The sequence below is a fragment of the Xiphophorus maculatus genome, chromosome 8 (genome assembly GCF_002775205.1).
Source record: "Xiphophorus maculatus strain JP 163 A chromosome 8, X_maculatus-5.0-male, whole genome shotgun sequence".
NCBI lineage: Eukaryota > Metazoa > Chordata > Actinopteri > Cyprinodontiformes > Poeciliidae > Xiphophorus > Xiphophorus maculatus.
Window position 1 is genome coordinate 1,898,321 of NC_036450.1, and position 19,660 is coordinate 1,917,980.

At 41.9% G+C, this 19,660-nt stretch overlaps 1 protein-coding gene across 8 annotated transcripts in view; it reads left to right on the top strand.

The window, feature by feature from the left end:
* Positions 1–568: 568 nt before the first annotated feature.
* The window catches only part of LOC111609414 (transcription factor 4-like), a 105,592-nt gene continuing 86,500 nt past the window's right edge, over positions 569–19,660 (top strand). Inside the window, exons 1-5 of one of the 8 annotated variants that reach the window (XM_023337786.1) lie at positions 962–1,268; positions 1,362–1,496; positions 1,630–1,689; positions 1,910–1,948; positions 5,854–5,926. In XM_023337786.1, coding sequence (XP_023193554.1) covers positions 1,636–1,689; positions 1,910–1,948; positions 5,854–5,926 — 166 coding nt within the window. In that variant the 5' untranslated portion in view covers positions 962–1,268; positions 1,362–1,496; positions 1,630–1,635. Of the gene's footprint in view, positions 1,690–1,909; positions 1,949–5,853; positions 5,927–19,660 lie in introns of all 8 variants that reach the window. The other 7 variants (XM_023337788.1, XM_023337784.1, XM_023337781.1 and 4 more) reach the window with 7 other exon arrangements.

Sequence of the window (19,660 nt, forward strand, 5' to 3'; positions counted from 1 at the left end):
TGTAGTTTTTACTTTGTAACTGAATCACTTCAATAAATGAACTATTTGTGGAGAAATCTTTATTGGAATTATGTTTTCCCTGTTTTGCACTTTTTTCTTCCCCAGTTTTTCCTTCCACTCAACTTTCTACTAATATGTCCAGCCAGTTCAACCTCAAACCCCAAAACGTTGTTGTGGTTCATGAATCCATAAAATTAAATTGACTTTTTAAAATTTTTGTATTTCTTGCAACTAAATCACGTTAATAAATGAACTATTTATGGATAAGTTTGTTCTTTTTTGCACCTTTTTCTCCTGCATTTTTTCCTTCTACTGAACTTTCCACTGATATATGCCTGAATAGATCCATCCAGCTTCTTCAGCCGTTACATGTTTGTGGTTCGACATTCCTGTGAAGGATGTCGATTAATTTTTTGGTTTCCATTCTCAATAATTTTCAGTCATCAAAATTGTGTATCAAGGAAATAAAGTATTTTTAGAATTTATTTCACTTTTTTATTTTAAGTTAATTTTTGTGACTAAACCAGTTACATAAATTAAGTATTTTTGGACACGTTTGTTGTTTTTTCACTGTTTTGCAAATTTTTCTCACAGATTTTTTCCTTCCACTAAACTTTCCACTGAACATATCCAAGCGGTTTCTTCAGTAGTGACCTTTTTGCAGCTCTCCCTCCCATAACGGGACATTTCTTCTTTAAAAACACAGTCACGTTCTTGTTTCCTGGATATTTTTATTGTTTTGTGAGGAAACTTTCCGCTCAAATTAACGCAACTTGAAACATGTCCCCCTGCGTGGCCTGCGTGGGGTTTTTGATGGGAATTAATGAAATAAATGCGGGTTTGGGTGATTCGTGGAGACGCACCTGTGTTTGTTTCCTAATTATCGCGGATGAAAGCAGCCAATCACCGCATCAAACCGCCAGTCAATCAAAGCGTCTCGTCTGTTTTCTGCTTCTTCCAGCTTTAGTTGTGCGCTCAGAGTTTCTGCTCGCTCCTGCAGCCGCAGCAGCTGTGAGCTAGGTGGCCGCACTCCCGCATTTATCACGCAGCCAGCCACGCATCCAGGCAGGCAGCGCCGCGCATGGGCTCCGTCCTGCGCACCGGGGGATCTCCAGCAGCCGCAGCCGACAGGAGCGCACTGCCATCCGGCTTGGGAGCAGCGCGCATCCCGCCTGGACTCTCCCTCTGAAACACTCAGCTTTTTCTTTTCTTTTCTTTTTTCTTTTCTTTTTTTGGTGGGTTTTTTTGCGGCTGGAAAAGAAGAGCGAGTGAGTGCGGAGTGAGGGGGGGAAACACGCGAAAACACTCCCCTCTTCTCTTCTTTTTATTTCCTGTCAGTTTGTTTTATTTCCTGCTGCCAGAAACCAGGAACCGGGACTGAAGCGAGCCGCAGCTCGGAGGATGAAGCCGAACTAGCCCCGCTGGTCGCGGCTCCGCGCTCGTTTTTCTGGATTTATTCCGCTGTGGAGGGAAAAAAAAGCAGAAGAAGCGACCCGGTGCGCACAGAGCCCCTCTACTCTTCCTCTTCCTCTTCCTCTCCTCTTCCCCCCTCCTGTCTCCTCTCCATCTCTCTGTCCGTCTGCTGTGTCCATGTTTGTAGGTGATTTAGCTAAAATGCACCATCATCAGCAGCGGATGGCCGCGTTGGGGACGGACAAGGAGCTGAGCGACCTGCTGGATTTCAGCGCGGTAAGGAGACGCGCCTCCCCGGCCGCCGGCTGCCGCGGCTCGGCGCCGCTGCGGAGCTCTGACTTTAACTTCTGATGCTTCTGTTGTTTGGAGTAACTTGCTCTTACAGAAACAAACTCTGTGCATATATTGTTGTTTGAATTTGATTTTTTGCCTGTGTGTGTGTGTGTGTGTGTGCAGACAATTGTGATGCTGCATCAGTAATTTTGTTGTCTTGTAGATGCCAAACAGCGATTTGAAAATGTTCCCAACATCCATGGTAGTATATCTCATTTTAAGTCCTTTTCTTTCTCCCTGTTCATGTGTCGCCTGATGATTTATTCTGATTTTTACTTAGTTTCTGCAGCAGGATAGAAATGATCGATGCTGGATTTGCAAAATGCATGAAAAAAAAAACAACCCAGCAGGATTTTATCTCTCCAAACTTTTAATTTCTTCCTCTCTGTTTGTGATGAACAGCTTGTGTTTTGAACTTGACGGACAGGAAATAGAGTCCCCCAGCTCTCTGCCATGTTTTTTTTTTTGTTTTTTTTTTGCGCCTCTCCCCCTCTGGGAGCAACTTTAGTGAGGAGGAGGGAAAAGAGAAACTGAAACACCCAGAAATGCGCCGCAGCTCGCAGGGAAAAGCTCAGATTATGAAACGTCCGGATGCAAATCGGAAAGAAAAAGCAATTTAAGAGATTTAATAAATAATGTTTAAAATTACACCTTTAAAATAGAATGAGGCCTGCAGGAAAATATGTAGAGAAATATACACAAATTATTTTACATTTTTCAAATTCACCACAAATTGACTAATTAATTCTTAAAAACCGTAAAGAAATGAAAGAGTTTTTTCATGTTAATTATAAAGAGTTAAAAACTGAATGTTCTTGTTTCCGTCTGCAGCAGGTCCCAATAAATCTGCTTATAAAAGTAATAAAATCACTGTAATCTAAACATCACCGTTTATTCCTCTAATTCTCCCACTTTTTTCCTGTTATCCTCGTATTTCTGCAACATCCTCCTGCGTCACAAAAACCTGTCAGATTAATGACAAACTTCATATCTAACATGTGAATTAGAGGATTTCTGGTGGCGTAGTTTTTATTTTCTGTTTTTGTTGAATTGGATCAGCATCCTTCGTCAGCGCGTTGAAACAAAGGAGGGCAGCAGCAGCAGCTAAAACCAGCCTCCTCTCTAATTTATGCGATGATCTGCCTTCATGGCGCCTCACAGCCGTTTATCGATGGAGACGCTGATAATCCAGATTATCATCTTTTCATCCCCACCAGAAAAACGACTAAAACAGTCGCGTTCCCGCATTTCTCCTGAAAATCGTGGAGTTTTCCGTCAGGGTCAGGGCGCCAGCCGTGTCGCCGCTTTAACTCGGCTCGTGTTTCTGCTGTACATGTCTAGAGCAGGTGGTGACTAGGTGTGATGGTTTTCTGCAACGTTCAGTCTGAAATGGATCGCTTCACTCCAGAATAAACCGGCACGTTCGTCCAAAGTGACTCCTGAAAACTAGTTTTACTCCTCCTGTGTTTTTGTCTCTTTATGATGACTGGGCGTTGATCGAAACGAGTCAGAGAGTCGAGTCTGTCCTCGTCCTGAAACACCTGAGTGAATTATTTCAGAGGTCATTGGTTCGGCTGTTGGACCAGAGACTCGGCTCAAAGTCGTCGGATGGACGACCTGCTCCACGTGTTTTTGTTTTAAAAAGTCTTCAGACGAGACAAACATTCAGACGAGACCTTGATGTGGAAATCCTTGAGTTTGAGACGACTTGTTCCCAAACTTTCCGGCTTCAAACCAACAAACTCGTGACAATCCCAACTTTCTAACCTCTTAGATTTTTGGCTTCTTTAGACAAAATGAACTGATTGAACTTTGTGGACTTGATCTTTGACTAGGTGACCCGTCTCGTAGTAAAAGCTAATCGGGTTTCCTGACTGTTTACCTTGAATTTAACTGAATAAAGAGACTTGTAGGCATAAGACAAGTCTTAACCCTTGTAGCCTTGACATGTTCCTGACTCGGGGATTGAAACTTGTATAAATCAGACTTCATGTTGGGTTTGGAGGTTTTCCATCGTGGATTTACTGGTCGCTCTTTTAGTTTCATCTAGTCTTTGATTTGGTGTACTAAACCTTTGACCTGACTAGATTTAGGAGTTGGGACCTGGCTGGATAATTCTGGGACCTGGTGTTTGGATTTGCCTCTGGATAAGGAAGTGTTGATGTTGAACTTTGGATGCATGAAGAACTTTGGACCCATTTTCCGTAAACATAAAGTCACCATTTCGGGTTTGTCTGTAAATGAGGCGGTACTGCTGCTGCTGGACTTGGACTAGGTGACTTGTACCCTGTAACTGTCTTGATTAAGAATGTGTGTCTGCATTAATCGGCCGTGGCGTTACTCTGTATAGACCGAGATTCAGATCTTGAGTCTTGGTTTCACCGTAACTTTGGACTCGTTGGATTGGACTTGGAACCTGACTCAGTTGGGATTTGACTCTGGATCCATTAGTCTTGAGGTGGACTCGACTGATCCTGCCATTTTTATACATGATCTGTTCTTTGCTTTGGGTTTACTCACCATACCGTTTGTCTCCGGACAGGACTTGGACTTGGGGCAGGATTGGCTCTCAGGATGCACCTGTTGGTCTTTATTTGGGACTTGCTACGTGGGGCCTGACTTGGATGTTGCTCATCTTGACTTAAGACTTGAATCTGGATGACCTGGCATTGATGTGTACCAAGTCTTAGGTCAGAAACTAAATGCTGGTCGTATTGTGAGTCTCTGTGTTCTTTAGACTTTCTAACCAGATCTTGAAATCGTCTGGATTCTTTGTCTGGGTTTAAAACTCATTGACTTGTTGAACTGTTGTACCTTGTCTTGGACTCACTCACTGTATTTATATTCATATTGGACTAAACAGCCCTAACCACGATGTAGCTAATGTTGACTAAGCATTTCATTCCAGATAAGATCATGGTTTTTGATGTGACGCTGTGGAAATCCAGTTTCAGGGCCTGAGACTCGCATGCTAGTCTTGGTTTGGTTTGTCAGGCTGCTGCTGTGACTTACCTTGGACTTGCTTATAACTTTATGCTTGTTGGACCTGGAAGCTACCTTCCTTTAGCGAGGATTGGACTCTGGACATGTTGTCTTTGTCTTGACATTTCTCTTTCTCTACCATGGACTTGTCAACCGTAACTGTGGACGTATTGAACCAAAGCTGAGGTCTCAATAGTTTGACTCTGGATGAATCACTCTTGGTGTTGTACCTGTTAGACTGACTTGTAGTTTCTGTGCCATAGACCTTCCTGTTCCTATTGATTTAGGACTTTAACTTTAATTTATCCGACCTTATCTTGAGCTAACCTTAGTTTCAGGGTCCAACAGAGTTGCTGGTCTTGACTAAAGATCCTCCAAGCAACATCTTGACATTGGACTTGCTCTCTGCAGTTTCAAGGCCCTGGAGTTGCTTGTTATGGCACTTGATTGTACCAGATGTTGGCTGTGAGGCAGATGTTGTCAATCTTGAGTGAATAATGGACATAAACAGTTGTTGGACCCTCAAACTACTGTACTGGTTGGTCTTGAGTTGAGATTTCTGACGTCTTAAACATTAACTGTTCCTCATGATTCACATACCCACAGTATCTTTGGACTTAATTGGCCAGAATCAAGACCTGGTTCAAGACTTTGACCCTCTTGGTGTAAGATTTGACTCGCAGTCAGTGGTGGACCTTCCAGTTGACATTTGACAACGTGTCAGATCTCCTACCTTATACTTACTTATAACTTTTGAGTTGTTAGATTGGACTTGAGAGCCGATCCTAGACTTTAACTGAGCCTTTTTGACTTGATGTGAAACATCCCTGTGACATGAAGACTAAGGTTTATAAAACTAACCCCAATCATGCATTAATTAGGACATTAAGTGACGCTGCCTGATGATCAAACCCAGTCCAAGTCATTATATGAAGACAAAACTATTTAAAACATGAAGATGACCTGAGAAAAGGCAGCAGATGTGCTGACGTCCAGCTGCAGTTGGGATGTTTTGGAGTGAAGCGTTTCATGCCACAGTGCAGTGATGTGACTGTAGAGATGTTTCTTGCTGTTTGCAGTGTTTCAGTGCTCTCAGAGGTAATCTGTTCTCTGTTTGTCTTGTAGATGTTTTCCCCTCCTGTTAGCAGTGGAAAGAACGGACCCACCTCCCTGGGGAGCGGACATTTCTCCGGCTCAAGTACGTCACCATCACCCCCCTTCCTCTCTTCTTCTACTTCCTCCTAATCCTTTCCTTTTCCTCCATCCTCTCTCCTTCCCTACACCTGCTCGCTGATGGCTGTTTGAATATTCCTGCAATGTTTGGGTTTTCTACTGGAGCGTCTTGTAGGCATTGCTGAGAAATGAGCTGCTTCTTTATGCTGAAGAAGTCTTTAGCGTAGTTGTACAGAGTAACTATTAGAACTTGTTGGTTAGTTTTTGACTGGAGGTTTGTGTTTTTGCTCAGACTGTGTTTGCAGCACATTTTCAGTGTTATGTCCAAGGCTGACCAAAACCCCAAGGTGTTTATATTGTCTTTAATTTTGCTGTGATGCGTAAACGCTGTTGCTCATGTTCGCTCCTCATGGAGACTTCCTGTTTTTCTGATTTGCTGCTCTTATCCTTTCCTGCCGCTGTGTGTTGCTGAGATCGGAACATAACTGGTGATTACATTCATTGTTTGGGTTCAAAAGCAAAGAAACAAGCTGTGGATTTTCAACATGCAGTGTAAAGTTTCTCATATCGCAGCTTTTTCACTCATTTTATTCTTCTGTTGCCACTTTCTGCTGTTTTTGATGGTGGTTGGTGCCGTTTGTTTTTTTGTGAATGTTTGTGTGTTGATGCTTTTAAGGTCTAAAGCTGGAAAATGTGACAGAAGAAGCCATGAAACGCAGTTTGTTGTTGTTCAGACTGTTGACGGCAGCAGGAGCTGATGGCGTTAAGGAATCAAAAACCTGAACTTTTAGGATTATTTTCATGCAGTTTGAAGATAAATTGTTTGCTGATTTATAAAATCCACACCATGCCAGCTTGCTGTATTTGTGGGACGGCATCCAGGCAGCATTTAGGTGAAAACAACAGCCTAATGCGACCCAAATACGACTTTTTCACGGCTCGGTTCTGATCTTTTCACTCCCCAAAACATCTAATTTGAACCAGTTCCACATGTGGAACTGAATCGTAAATGATGATTTTTAAAGATTGAAAGTTTTGTGGTGTTTTTTTTTGTCTCTGAATGAGTTAGAAATGGATCGGTCGGCGGCGGCCATGATGACTCGGTAAAAACGGAGCGCTGCTGCGTGACGTCAGCGGGAAGCTTTGGGGTCGTAAACCGTTCACACAGAAATCTGTAGTCGCATTTCATTAGTAGCAGAAAACAATCGGAGTTTATTACCAAGATCTGCTGTGGGAACCATTATATATGGGACCCATATGGGTAGAAAATACTGGGAGAACAAAATGGCTTCCATTCTGAGAATTATTGATCTGAAATGGCCAATATTTTAGGAAATGTGGATGAGAAAAGTTGCCAAACTTTCTGCAGATTTGAACCCCATACCGGTAGGAACTGGGACCCAGATGAGATGTTGGTTCAGTCTGTAGGCAACTGGTTTGATACAGGACTGTGGGTAAAAATGGGACCCATATGGATCTTAAACATGTTTTTCTAACTTGAATGAATTTCTTTAGTACCTGTTGGGAACCAAGATCAGATCTACATGGTGTCTAACTGGTTTGCAGTTATGGGACGTGTTTGGTAAATCCTACCAGTAGAACCAGTAGAAGTTACCATAAACCTAATTTAGTAATTAAGTTGTTTTAAGTGAAAGGAAATTTTCATTTAGATAAAACAATACAGCTTTGTTTTCTTTCTTTACAATGATTTGGCTCCATCCTTGCTTCCAGTGTTGACCAATCTTTATAAAATTGTCATATTTATTTATATTTACTTCTGTTTGCTGGTTTTCTTATTTAATCAGAATTTATTTTCCTTTAAAAACCTATAAATAATTTTATGTTCCCTTCATGTGTTAAACAAAGTGTGATTAGATTTAAAGCTTGTTTCTGTTATCAAAACAGTTTTTCCACATATTAGCGCTCACTAGCTAACTCATTCTCAGCTCAGACATAAAGTTAATTCATTTTTTAGCCATTAATAAAATCTAAAGTATTTTAAACTCAATCCAAACACCCCAACCTTTACACTCGACATTCATTTATTAGAAACTTTGTTCATGGAGTCAGACTCTATTCCAGCTAAAGAACATAGCTTTGGCTAATTGTTAGCTCTAGCTAATGTAGCTAACAGCTAGAGGAGCAGAGATAAACAGATATCTTTAAAGTTTTACTGAAAAGTAAAACTCATCAGATGATGTAGGAAATGGTTGAGGTTTAGCATCAGTTGGCGTGAGGCTAAGCTAATGGGTTCAGATGAGGCCTGTAGCTAATGGAGCTAGCATTAGCTAAGGTGTTAGCTGTGTTTGATGTTTGTTTTGTTTTGCCCTAGATTACAGACGAACACAGCCCGTATCATCACCGCTCCATCACCGAGCTTTCAGTGAAATATTTGTAATTTTTGCTGCAACATGTTAGCATTAAATCTGAAATATTCTGTCATGGCTACAGAATTAATAACTGGATTTCTCTGTGATCAGAAATCATTAAATTCTTCCTCTGCAGCCCGTCGGTCCAACTCGACACTTCCTGTTCTAACGTCCCATCAGCAGCGAATCGGGTCGTCTTGTTGGCGCTCTGCCTCCAAGCGAAGCTCGGAAGCCATTTTGTTTCTTGGCTGGGAAGCAGAGGGACGGCGAGGTGTCGCCTTTGTTTACCGCGCCGATGTGCCTGGTTGTTGTTTTCGGAGAGGTTGTCTGCTCCCATGCCGTGAATGCAGATCGGAGGGAAGACGACAAATTTACGGATCTGGCAGCTCGCTCGCCCCTTCTCTCTCTCTCTCTCTCTCTCTCTCTCTCTCTCTCTCTCTCTCTCTCTCTCTCTCTCTCTCTCTCTCTGTTCTGTTGGGCCCGAGGTTCTCTAACTCATAACCGGAATGTTCCTTTAATTTTGATTCACATGGTTGTATAAGACAAACATACGTGCACCGCTCTCCTTGGACAAATCACGCCCTGGTTCTCACACACACACACGCGGCCTGCCACCCCCGCTGTGGCTTTCTGCAGGCCTCGGCATTTTGATGAGCCGGCTGCTGTTAGTGAATGCAGCTAATTAGAGCCCTGTAGGCTCACACAACCACCAGGCTGGGGTTCCCAACCGCCGGGGCGCGGCCAGAGGCTGGGACGGGCCCAGAACAATCGGGGTCCTTCACACCTTTCAGACATGACATTGGCTTTTTATCCGTAGTTAAATGCATGAAGAAACATCTGAATTAAAAATCTGCCTTGGTTACGATTTTCACTTAATTTGAGAAATATCTTTATTGGAGCAAAAAGGGAATTTATTTGAGTAATCCAAGTCAGTTTCTCTGATTAATTAGATCAATGAAAATGATCAGTTATTGACAAACTGCAGGGGGATGTAGCCAAGTGTAGGTGGTGGAAAGTTGAGTGGAAGGAAAAATAGTCATAATAATACAAGAATATGTCGTACAGCAAGTCAAAATATTTAATTAAAATAATGAAAGAACAGCTTTGAGGTCTGAGATGTTTTCCTCTGGGGAATGATGAACTGCAGGTAGCCTGGAGATGACCTTTGACCCTTCCCAGGTTGATGGGCGGCTGCAGCTCTGGGCTTCTTGCTGATGTTTTTCCACCCTAACGTTGTTAACACGTCTGTTTGACGCAAAGTGGGAATTTTAAAATGTATTTACCTTTTATTTTTTTTATTAATTGACATTTTGTATAAATATGATTGCAAAAATATTTTTATAGTTTTTATTTACTTATCTTTCCACCTTAGCATTGTTAACTTGAGTTTGTGGTCCAAAGTGGCATTTTTAAAGATTTTTTATTTACATTTTTAAAATATGTATTTATTATGTATTTCTATTTTTCCAGGATTAGGATGTTTTTCTTATTTTTTAAATTAAGCTCTTTATTAATAGTTTGGCTTTTGCACTTTAAAAAATGCTCCAGTTTCTGTTTTTGCAGCTAAAAATCATTTCTAGTAAATGTGTATGGAGGTTTTACTCTGATTTGTTCGACTAAAGGAGAAAATATAATTAATTTCTGACGTTTTCTATTAATTTATCATTTTATTCCAGTTTTAGCCACAAACGTTCCCAGCCTTCATTCCTCCTTTCATTTCCTCTGCTGTCATTTCTGTCTGAAAATCTGCACATTGTTGCTGAAGCGTTTAAATGAAAGCCGTGAAGCGGAGGTGAAAACATGTCGGATGCTAAGCTAAATCAGGCCCAGGCTAATGAATAAACCACAAAGAGCGACTTGTTTCCTGATGAGATTGGATTCCCAAATGACAGCTTCCCTCTGAATTAACGCCTTCATTCCGGGCCAGAAACTCCCCGCCGCACAAAGGCCTCCAAACACGGGCGAGCGAGGGGCGAGCGAGCGGTGCGGCCCACGGCGGCGGCGCCCACGTTCACCGCCAACCAGGAAGTGGATTAGGAGCTTTAATTATTGAGAGATTTCAGCGTTGTTGTTTATTTTGGGATCATCCCTGGAAAGATAAAGACACAGAGTGTTTCTTTATGTGTGTGTTGTAGTGTGTGTGTGTGTTGGCGTGTGTGCGTGTGTGTGCGTGTGCGTGTGCGTGTGTGTGTGTGTGTGTGTGTGTGTGTGTGTGTGTGTGTGTGTAATCTCCTGGATGACGTCGTTCGGCTTCACGCCGTCCATCAGAACCGCCGCCGCTCGTCCTTCCTGGTTTCACCGGGAAACGGCAGAATGTTCTAGATCTGCTGGGAGTCCAGGTCAGGAAGAGCTGCAGAGGTCAGAGGTCAAACCAAGCGGAGCGGAAACCATGGAAACAGAAGGAAACGATCCACTGGTTTATGGAAGAGAAGAAACGAAAGAGACGAGACAAAGTTCTGATGGGGATGGACCGGATCAGAACCACTGTCCATCCATCCGTCCATCCATCCGTCCGTCCACCAGAATGTTGAAGTTGCTTCTTCATAGTTTTCTATGTGAATCTGTTTAGTGCGGAGTGCCTCTGTCTCATTCTTCCTCTGCAGGTTTTCACTGGTTTCTCCTATTTCTGCTGATCATCTTCAACTCAGACAGATTGGGGAACATCTGAGAACATCAGTCTCCTACTGATTCTCTTTAGGATTCAGGTCTGGACTTTGACTAGGCCGTTCTACCCCATGAATCAGCTTTTACTTGATCCATCCCATAATATCTGTGGCTTCCTGTTCAGGAAGTTGAACCTCCAGCTTAGGTTTTCTTCAGGTTTTCCTCCTTTTCCGTAAACTCTGTCCCGCAGCATGATACTGCCACCGCCATGCGTCACAGTGGAGTTTATTTTTACCGATTCCTGTTTCTGATGAAACTTTTCCTGTTTTTAGTCGTAAAACTGGTGGCAGCTCATTCTGACGGAGTCGGTAACCGAGGCCAGAGACCGTCGCCATGCTGCAGTAAAGCGGATTAAACTGCTGCGCTTCCACCCTGACAGCACCAACAATGCTCTTTCTCCGTCAGTCTCAGCGTTGGAGTTTGTATTATTTGCTCTGAATGTATTAATGCTTATAAATATCCGCTCCTTTCAGTGGATTTCACTCCATTCATTTCTCTTTTCCTCGTCGAAACCTTAAAGACAAACGCGGGAACGCGTCGCCTGCCAGCGAGCGTCACGCGTTAGCGGGGGAATCTGGGCGCACGCGGCCCGATGGCGCGCCTGATTTTTGTTCCCCTAATTGGCATAGCTTATTAAGTCACAGTTGGCAGCGGGGCAGAAAGGGGGTTGCTCTAATAACATCCCCTCTCCGTTTGATTTGATGCACTTGTTCGGAGGCCGATAACGCCGCCCCCGCCGCCGCCCTCCTGTCTTTATCCGGTGAAATGTGGCTCCGTTCCGCCCGTCACTCAACGCCGCCGCGGCTCACGGCGTTCAGAATAGAGCAGTCCTCGCCCCCCGCCGCCGCTCGCTGCTAAATTGTCTCGTTTTCCCCGGCATGGCGGTGCAGAACGGCTCACAAAAACACCCAGCCATGCTCCTAATTGTGCCTGGATTAGGGATTAATAGGCGTTTTTAGCTATAATGGCAAATATTATTAGCCCCATTTGCTTTTCTAATGCTAATAATGACTTTACTAATAAAGGCAGTGATTTCAAGGTTAGCGCCTGTGAGCACCGATCGCAGCCGACGGTTTTCTTCCTTAAGCTCAGGAGAGCGGCGCTCCGCCGGGCCGGCGCGCCGCCGAGTCGGCAGCCAGATGTTTTCCCCCAAGATGAGGCCCAGAGGTGCTGAGCTGCTAGCTTTAGCTCCACTTTGGGCTCGAGAATAATTTCAAAACAAGCCAAACTTTACACTTTAAATGTCTTTTACTTGGTTTTTATGTTTGTTTTCTGGGCTTCTAGCTTTAGTTAGGCTTTCAAATTGTTTTACTTCAAGCCAAATTTAAAATTTTACATCTATTTTAACTGTTTTTTATGTTCTTTGTGCTCTTTGCTTCCCACTTCAGGCTCCAAAATCAAGTCAAACTTAATATCTTAAACCTATTTTTAGTTTTTTTTATCTTTTTTTTGTTGTTGTTCTCACTTCCCACTTCAGGCTCTAAACTCATAAAGTCAAATTTAATGTTTCTGTTTTTTCTATTCCTAACTTTAGTTCCCACTTCAGGCTCAACAGTCATTTAAAATCAAGTCAAATTTAACATTTTAAATCTGTTTTGTTTTTCATTTTTGGGTTTTGTAAGGTTTCTCATTCCTATGCATTCACTACTTTAGCATGGATACCTGCAGAGGGAATATATTTATCCTCAAGTTAAATTTAATACCTTCAGATTGAAAAACAAAACAAACTGAACACTGACTGGAAAGTGTTTCTAAATATTTATTCATAAATCACTGTTTCCACGTGAAAAAGGGAAAGTTTTATCCGATTTAACTTCCACAAGGGAGCAGGAGGAACAAAAACCACATAAAATCACTTCAGTTTTATTTATTTTTATATATTAAATAAAGCAGCAGCGATATTAGTACTACTAAATGAGAAGTTTATTTTATGGCATACATTGTGATTAATTGTACAATTAATCACCCAAAACCCACGCGCTTCTCTGGTAGAAAATAAAGTTTATAAAAATACCGGACCAGGACGGACTTCCGGTTCCGGTTCGTGGCTGCGTGTTTATTTCCGGGTGGCATCGACGCTGTTTTTTGTAAGTTTTTCTTTTTTTTGGATTAATTAAACCTCCGGTTACAGACCAAGGAAAACGGAGGTTAGAGGTTTACGGATATCGGTGTGGAGTCGGACTTTTACGTGAATAATGTCGCCCTGTGTGTTAGAGCTAACGGTTAGCCAAACAGCTAACTAGCGGCTAGCCTGTTAGCCGCTATAGCGAGGCGCTGAGTCATGGACCGTCTGTCACAAAAATGCTTGTAACTTCATTATTTCTTAAACCGATTTCTAAACAATATGGCTTAAATTAAAGCTTAGAGAATCGCCAATGTTTTGCTATGTAAAACACATTTTCTCCTTTAAACTGGACAATTTCATTTTACATAATTGAATTAATGAATGAGACTTTATTAATGTGTGAGGGAGGTTCATAATTGCAGCTGTAGGATCGATAATTTGTTATATATATGTTATATTGATATGAATGGTCCAGTTTTTGTTGTTTGTTGAACTTTAAGAAATGAAAGCGGCTGTGGTTCGCCACAGCAAAGGGGAAAATAACAGAAAAACAGATGAAGACACTCGTATTCTGCTTTTCTTTCTCATTCACTTTGTGGACTTTACTGTTCAAGCACACCTGTTGCCATAGCAACCGACTGACAACAGCCCCACTAACCCACAGAGTGGAAATCACTCATTCAGGTGTATCAGGGATGGACACCAAAAAACACGTAAAGAGCAGAACATTGAGTCCGTTCCAGTTTTGTTTTCAAGTTGGATGATTATTTTCTAATAATTAATAATAATCTGAAGTTTGGTGCGTTTGTCGCCTTGTTTCAGTGAAGTTTCCTCAGTTTCTAAGGTCACTGCTGAGGCCTTCCCGCCTCGCCGTTGCTGCAGTGAGGGTGTACTTATTTTCTTTCTTTGTCATCCTACCTGTAATTAGAAAACTTTTTCTGAAGCAGGTTTTTCCTCTTTGCACCTCATGACAGATTTCAGGAGACAAACACAGATGATTAACTTATTTCCTGAATTCTTCTTCTTCTGCTCCATAATCACATTTCTGTTCATTCATTAGAACTGATTTATTATCTGAAATACCTGAAAACCTAATGACATCACCCTGTACTTTGCTGTTTGGAGCTGATTAGAAGAAGGCAAACATGTCGGTTTCCACGGCGGCGGCGGCGGCGGCTCTTGTTGAGCTATTAGCTGCATTCACAGGTGTCTTTTCTGTCGCTGCTGCCTCACAATCTGCTCGTTTCCTCGCCGCACTCAGCCTCACCTCCACGCATCGCGCTGATCTTCAGCTCCCAGCCTTTTGGTGAAGCCGCCGGCTCTCCTCGCCGCCGCCGCGGTCGGTCCGTGACGTCGGCGAGGTGCCGGCGGCGCCGCAGCGCGCGCGTTAGCGGCTGCTGGTTCCCACACCTGTTCGCTTGTGATGGTGGCTCCGGCGGCTAATTACCCGGTCCTTAAAAAATAAAGAGACAGGGAACGTCAAACCCGCCTGCTTGGCAATTACAGCGACGCTCAACACCTCTCGGCAACAAACACCACTCCAATTACAGGCACAGGATTATTCTGGGAGGCGGCGGCGGCCCGTGTTTATGCTAGTGGGTGAAAGACGGTGACATGCTAACTTGTTTTGGGAGCGTCAAAACTTGTGTGTTTTGGGTTTGGGAGAGGTGCTCCACTGCAGAAAATCACAGCCTGACCTCTTCATTCACCCAGTAAACTGGTTACAGAGAACATATTATCCATAAAACCAATAAAATATATTTTAAAAGAGAAATCTGGACCTACTGAAAAGATAATAGCTGTGTGAATAACTGCATCAGTGCGGCGTGGCATGGAGGTCATCAGCTTCAATCTGCTCAGGAGTTTGGAAAAATTTCAACTACATTATTTATTTTGGTGTTCACACTTTTTCCTTCCACTAAACATTCCAATAATAAACTTTGTGAGCAGGCAGCATCTTTACTGATGATTTTTGTGTGGATTGTTCTTCTTATGGAGGCAGTTTGACTGTAAAGTCAGCAGTTACAACATGGCCGAACCCTCATGCCTCAGGATTAAAATTCTGTTTTATTTGTCTTATTTTTTATTATTCCAACTTTCCAAAGAAACTGAATTTAGATTTTTCATCAGATGGTTTGAGATTTCTGCCGTGACTCTTTGGGGTATTTTTACTCAAACATCCTGTCCTGCTCTGATGTTTGGTTGTTCTGCTGTGGTCCAGTTTTACTCCTGACCTTCAGCGTTTGATGCGTCTTCCTGCTGAGTTTCCTCACTTCCTGTTCCGGTTCCTCCTCTGTGATCTCAGGAAGACCAAACAACAGAAATGAACTAAAATCACACTTCAAACTCGAATCATCGTCTGTCTGCGTTTAAACCTGGACGTCCAGGCAGAAAGAATGTAAAGCTAAATGCTAACTGTTAGCATTCATGCTTCAGATATTTTTCATTCAAAATTTAAGTTTTCTTTTTGTTTGGATTGCAAAAATCAAATAAAAGTAAAATTCTTCTTGTGAAACTACTTTTAATTGATTAGATCCTTTGAAATCCTCCCAATGCCTGATTTCAGCTACGCAGCGTTTAGTGTTAGCTCGTGGCTAATTAGCCAAAACACTGAAAATGAAAGTGTTTTTCAGCCATTTCTGCTGTATTTGTCACATTATTTTTACATTTCTTATATAAATATATATTGAAGGAATTATTGAAGACTTTTCTACATGAGAAACGACAAAGATGCTGACAACATTTTGTCTTTAAGCTAGCTACAACTTTTAATCATTTTCACATTTTATGGAACAAACTGTGTTACAGAACCTGAAGATTTTTCTTTTTCATATGTACACTGTGTAAAAGAGAAGACATGGATTATTAAACAGAAAAATGCTTTATGGTTTTATTTTCAGCTTGTTTCATTTATCTTGTGTTGTTCTCCATTGACATTGTGAAATCTAATGCATTTCTATATTGTGTTTGATCAGCAAAGTGTTCAGATTTTCAGTTGGTTCCTGGTCAGTGGAGCATAGGTCTGTCTCATTTATATTTTATTTTTTCAGACATTGTTGCAGAAATCAAGGCAACTAAAGATAAATTAATGGATCTTATTTTGAAAATAGAGTTTTTAAATCCTGTAAATGTTCCTCAGGAGACAGAAGGCCGACTTTGTAACCATCTTTATGTGGTTCTGAAGGTCCAAACCCTGATTTCAGCCTGATCTCTGGTGTCCAGCTGTAGTAACTGAAACTCGATCGTTCCTCCAAAGATAATAACTTCAGTTTTGTTTCTGTTTCTGGAGAAAGTTTTGGCCCGCAAAGCATCAGTTGTATTAGACACAATATGCAAATCAAGCCACTTGACTAACTTGAGTAAAACTGTTGTTTTCTTTGCTGTTGGATTTACTTATCCACTCGTCTTAATTTGGACCAGATCAGGAAGATGAAGCTTCAGTTCAGTCCATCAGTCAGTGAATAAAGTCTTTTGTAAGCCTGCAGTCTGAATCCCAAACATCCTGTTTCCTCCTCCGTTGTCATCCCAACACTTCCTGTTCTTCTTCCTCTCGTCTCACTCCGACTCGTTCTGCAGAGACGTCGTTCCTCGTTGGAACTGTTCGTTCGTTTGGCGGGTCGAACCATCCGGCTCAGAGCGAGGGGCGAGGCGGACGGTGGTTCAACCCAGCTTTTGTTTTAGGCTCGGTTTTTGGCAGCGCTTGCAGCTTCAGTGGCACTGCCAAGTTTCTCTCTCTCCCTGTGTGTGTGTGTGTGTGTGTGTGTGGTGGATTTAATTCACTACCAACCCCCTCTTTTCCACACACACACAGTCTGTAAATTGTCTGGAACACCCCTAATGCCATCTGGTCCTGTGACGGGCCAGACAAACTACATGAGGGTGTGTGTGTGTGTGTGTGTGTTTTACATGCATGAGTAAAAACATAAGAAACACAAATTTAATGCACCTTTCTCCTGTTTTCTCTCCATGCATAAACATTCACCCAGATTAGCAGGATCTGAAATTTGTGCTAATCTGAACGTTTTCCTCCATATTTTTCATTATTTCTTTAGTTTTGTGTGTTTTAGGAATTCATTTCATGATTCGTTGTTGCAGTGCTGTGATTCGTTAAACTGTAACATCAAACAGAAAACACCTGAATAAATCTAAATGCAGGAAGTGGTTTTCAAACGATGATTTTGTTTAATAATGGAGAAAAAACTGGTTGATTCCAGTTAAATCATGAATTAATTGGGATTAATCACAGCTTATGTTCAACTTTACCAGCCACACCAACTTATCGATTACCGCCTGACAACATGAAGTAGGATAAAAGTTCCCTAAAAGCAAAACACCAGACGGGATTAAATAACTTCAAGATGAGAAATAAATCTTCTGAGATTTATTAGGACAAAATGTTGTAGAAACAGAAGAAACAATTTTAAAGTTTGTATTTTTTTAAACTCACTGGCTTTAACATCAAGCTAACTTTACTCTGTTTCAAAGCAAACAGAAATGTAAGAGAAATTTTAAGCTCGAACTAAAAGTCGTATCAATACTATTGTTGATTATGGGACATTAATCAGACCATTCACTCAGTTTTTACTGGAAACGGAGCTGAAACCTAGTGGGAGTGAATGGAAGTGATGTTGGTGTAAAACTCAGCCTAGTCAGAGAGCCCACAGCTGTTGTGACGTGAAAAACGGACGACGACATTAGCTGTTTCCAACCGTCATGCACGTTTTAGTCAACCTTTAAAGTGTTGCAAAAAAGAAAATTACTCAAACTTTTTACGAGTTTGGTGCCTCTGGTAAGGCGCAGACCCACAGTGGAGAGTTTGCTGAGACAGAATTTATTTATCGCAATAACTCTTTTACAGAAAAATCTAGAGAATAAAAGCTTCTTTTGGTAACTGAGTTTAGAATTTTGTGCTGGTGCTGATGGTCTAAACAGGAAGCGGTGCCACCAAATTAGATCCAGCCCAGGGCCCTAAAAGAGTTTGGGCCGGCCCTGGTAGATCAAACGTCGTCAATAAATTAGAAAAATTTGACTGTGATTATGTAAAAATGGTCAAATTGACCAAGTTATGTGGTTCAAAGGCAAACTTCCTGTTTGTGGATAAAAACTGAAACAATGGCAGACGTATGGAGCTCCAACGATGGAAAAGTTTTCCTTCTGAGGGGAATTTGTTTGCAGATTTAGTAAATCTCATGTCTCTGTGTTGAAGACCCCAAAGGAACGTAGCGTAGCATGCTGCGTTTTCGGTGTGGTTGGCAGAGATCAGGAGAATTTAAAGAGACGGAGCGGATTCACATGAATGTGAGGATCATGCGGGTCGACCTGAGGAGACCAGGCTGCTGGCTCCTCATTGGCTGATGAACATCTGGCAGTGTGTGTGTGTGTGTGTGTGTGTGTGTGTGTGTGTGTGTGTGTGTGTGTGATACCACATTGATCTCCTCTCTCACATTCCACTCTGTCAGGACTGAAAAGCAGGAGCTCCTCACTCCAAACATTTCTCTCTTCCTCCATCTCTCCATTACTCTTTTTTTCCTCTTTTCTCTCTCCTTCATCTTCTCCTCAAACATGGAAGAAGATTCTTTTAATTTTAATCAGTTAATTTAAATTGTGTGTATCCTCTACAGTGGAAGCAGCACTTGGTCAAAAATCTGAATTTTTTTCTGTTTTGTATTAAAACTGAATCAGAAACTTGTTGTAGCTCAGTCTGTAAACATCTCATCACCTTTTCCAGTTTCTTCTTGTGAACAAACATTTGAAAACATCTGCTTGATGCTGCACATCAGTTTGGTTTGGTACCTTTGTGAAACTCAGTGGAAACCCCAGGTTGTGTTTTTCACATAGGTTTTTCTTTGGAACGTAACTGCAGATTTATTTTCCTTGGCGCCGAGTCGCTGAACCATCAAGATATTAGAAGAGGAAGATCGTGGATGTTAGCTTCTGTGGTAGCGCTAAAATGGTTTCCATTGTTTGTATTAATGCATATTAAAGTATATTTAGTGTTTGAAATATTAAAATCAGTAGTTATAGGTGTTTCAGACTTGGTCTCACTAATTTTAGTTATTCATGGGAGCAGAAATGCTAAATTGCTTCACTCTCTTCAAAATAAAAGCATGAACATGAACGGCTACTTGACGAGAAACCAATAATTAGTTTACCAAACAGCTAAGTAAAATGTTGCTTTTAAATGTATTATGAATAATCACTTGATGAAGAACTAAGTGCGTTAAGCATTTAAAAGTTAGCAAAGTGCTACATGACTAATTAGCGATGCTATTAGCGCATTAGCAGGTAATAAGTGTGCCTCCCACTGTCTGTTCAGGTGGGTGACTGTGGTTTAGGTGCTTTGAGGTGCCTGTTGGTTCTGGAATGGTTCTTTTGGGTCGGGTTCGTTTAACACACCTGGTGTCAACTTGACCTTTCACCCCGTGACGGCTTTAGCCCCAAACCGAAGGTCTCGCCCTGAAGCTTCTCTGTCCGGGTTAAAACCCGCCTCTGAATGACATCTGCTGCTGTTTTTGAAAGCTATCCAAGCTGCAGAATGTTAATTTAAAAAGTTGAGTTTGTCTGTTTTGAATTAGTTGTTATCTGTCTTGTGTGACAGGTTTGTGTTTGCAATAACTTGAGGCTGAAACCCCGTCTCTGCTCAGCGGTTTTAGCCTTTGGT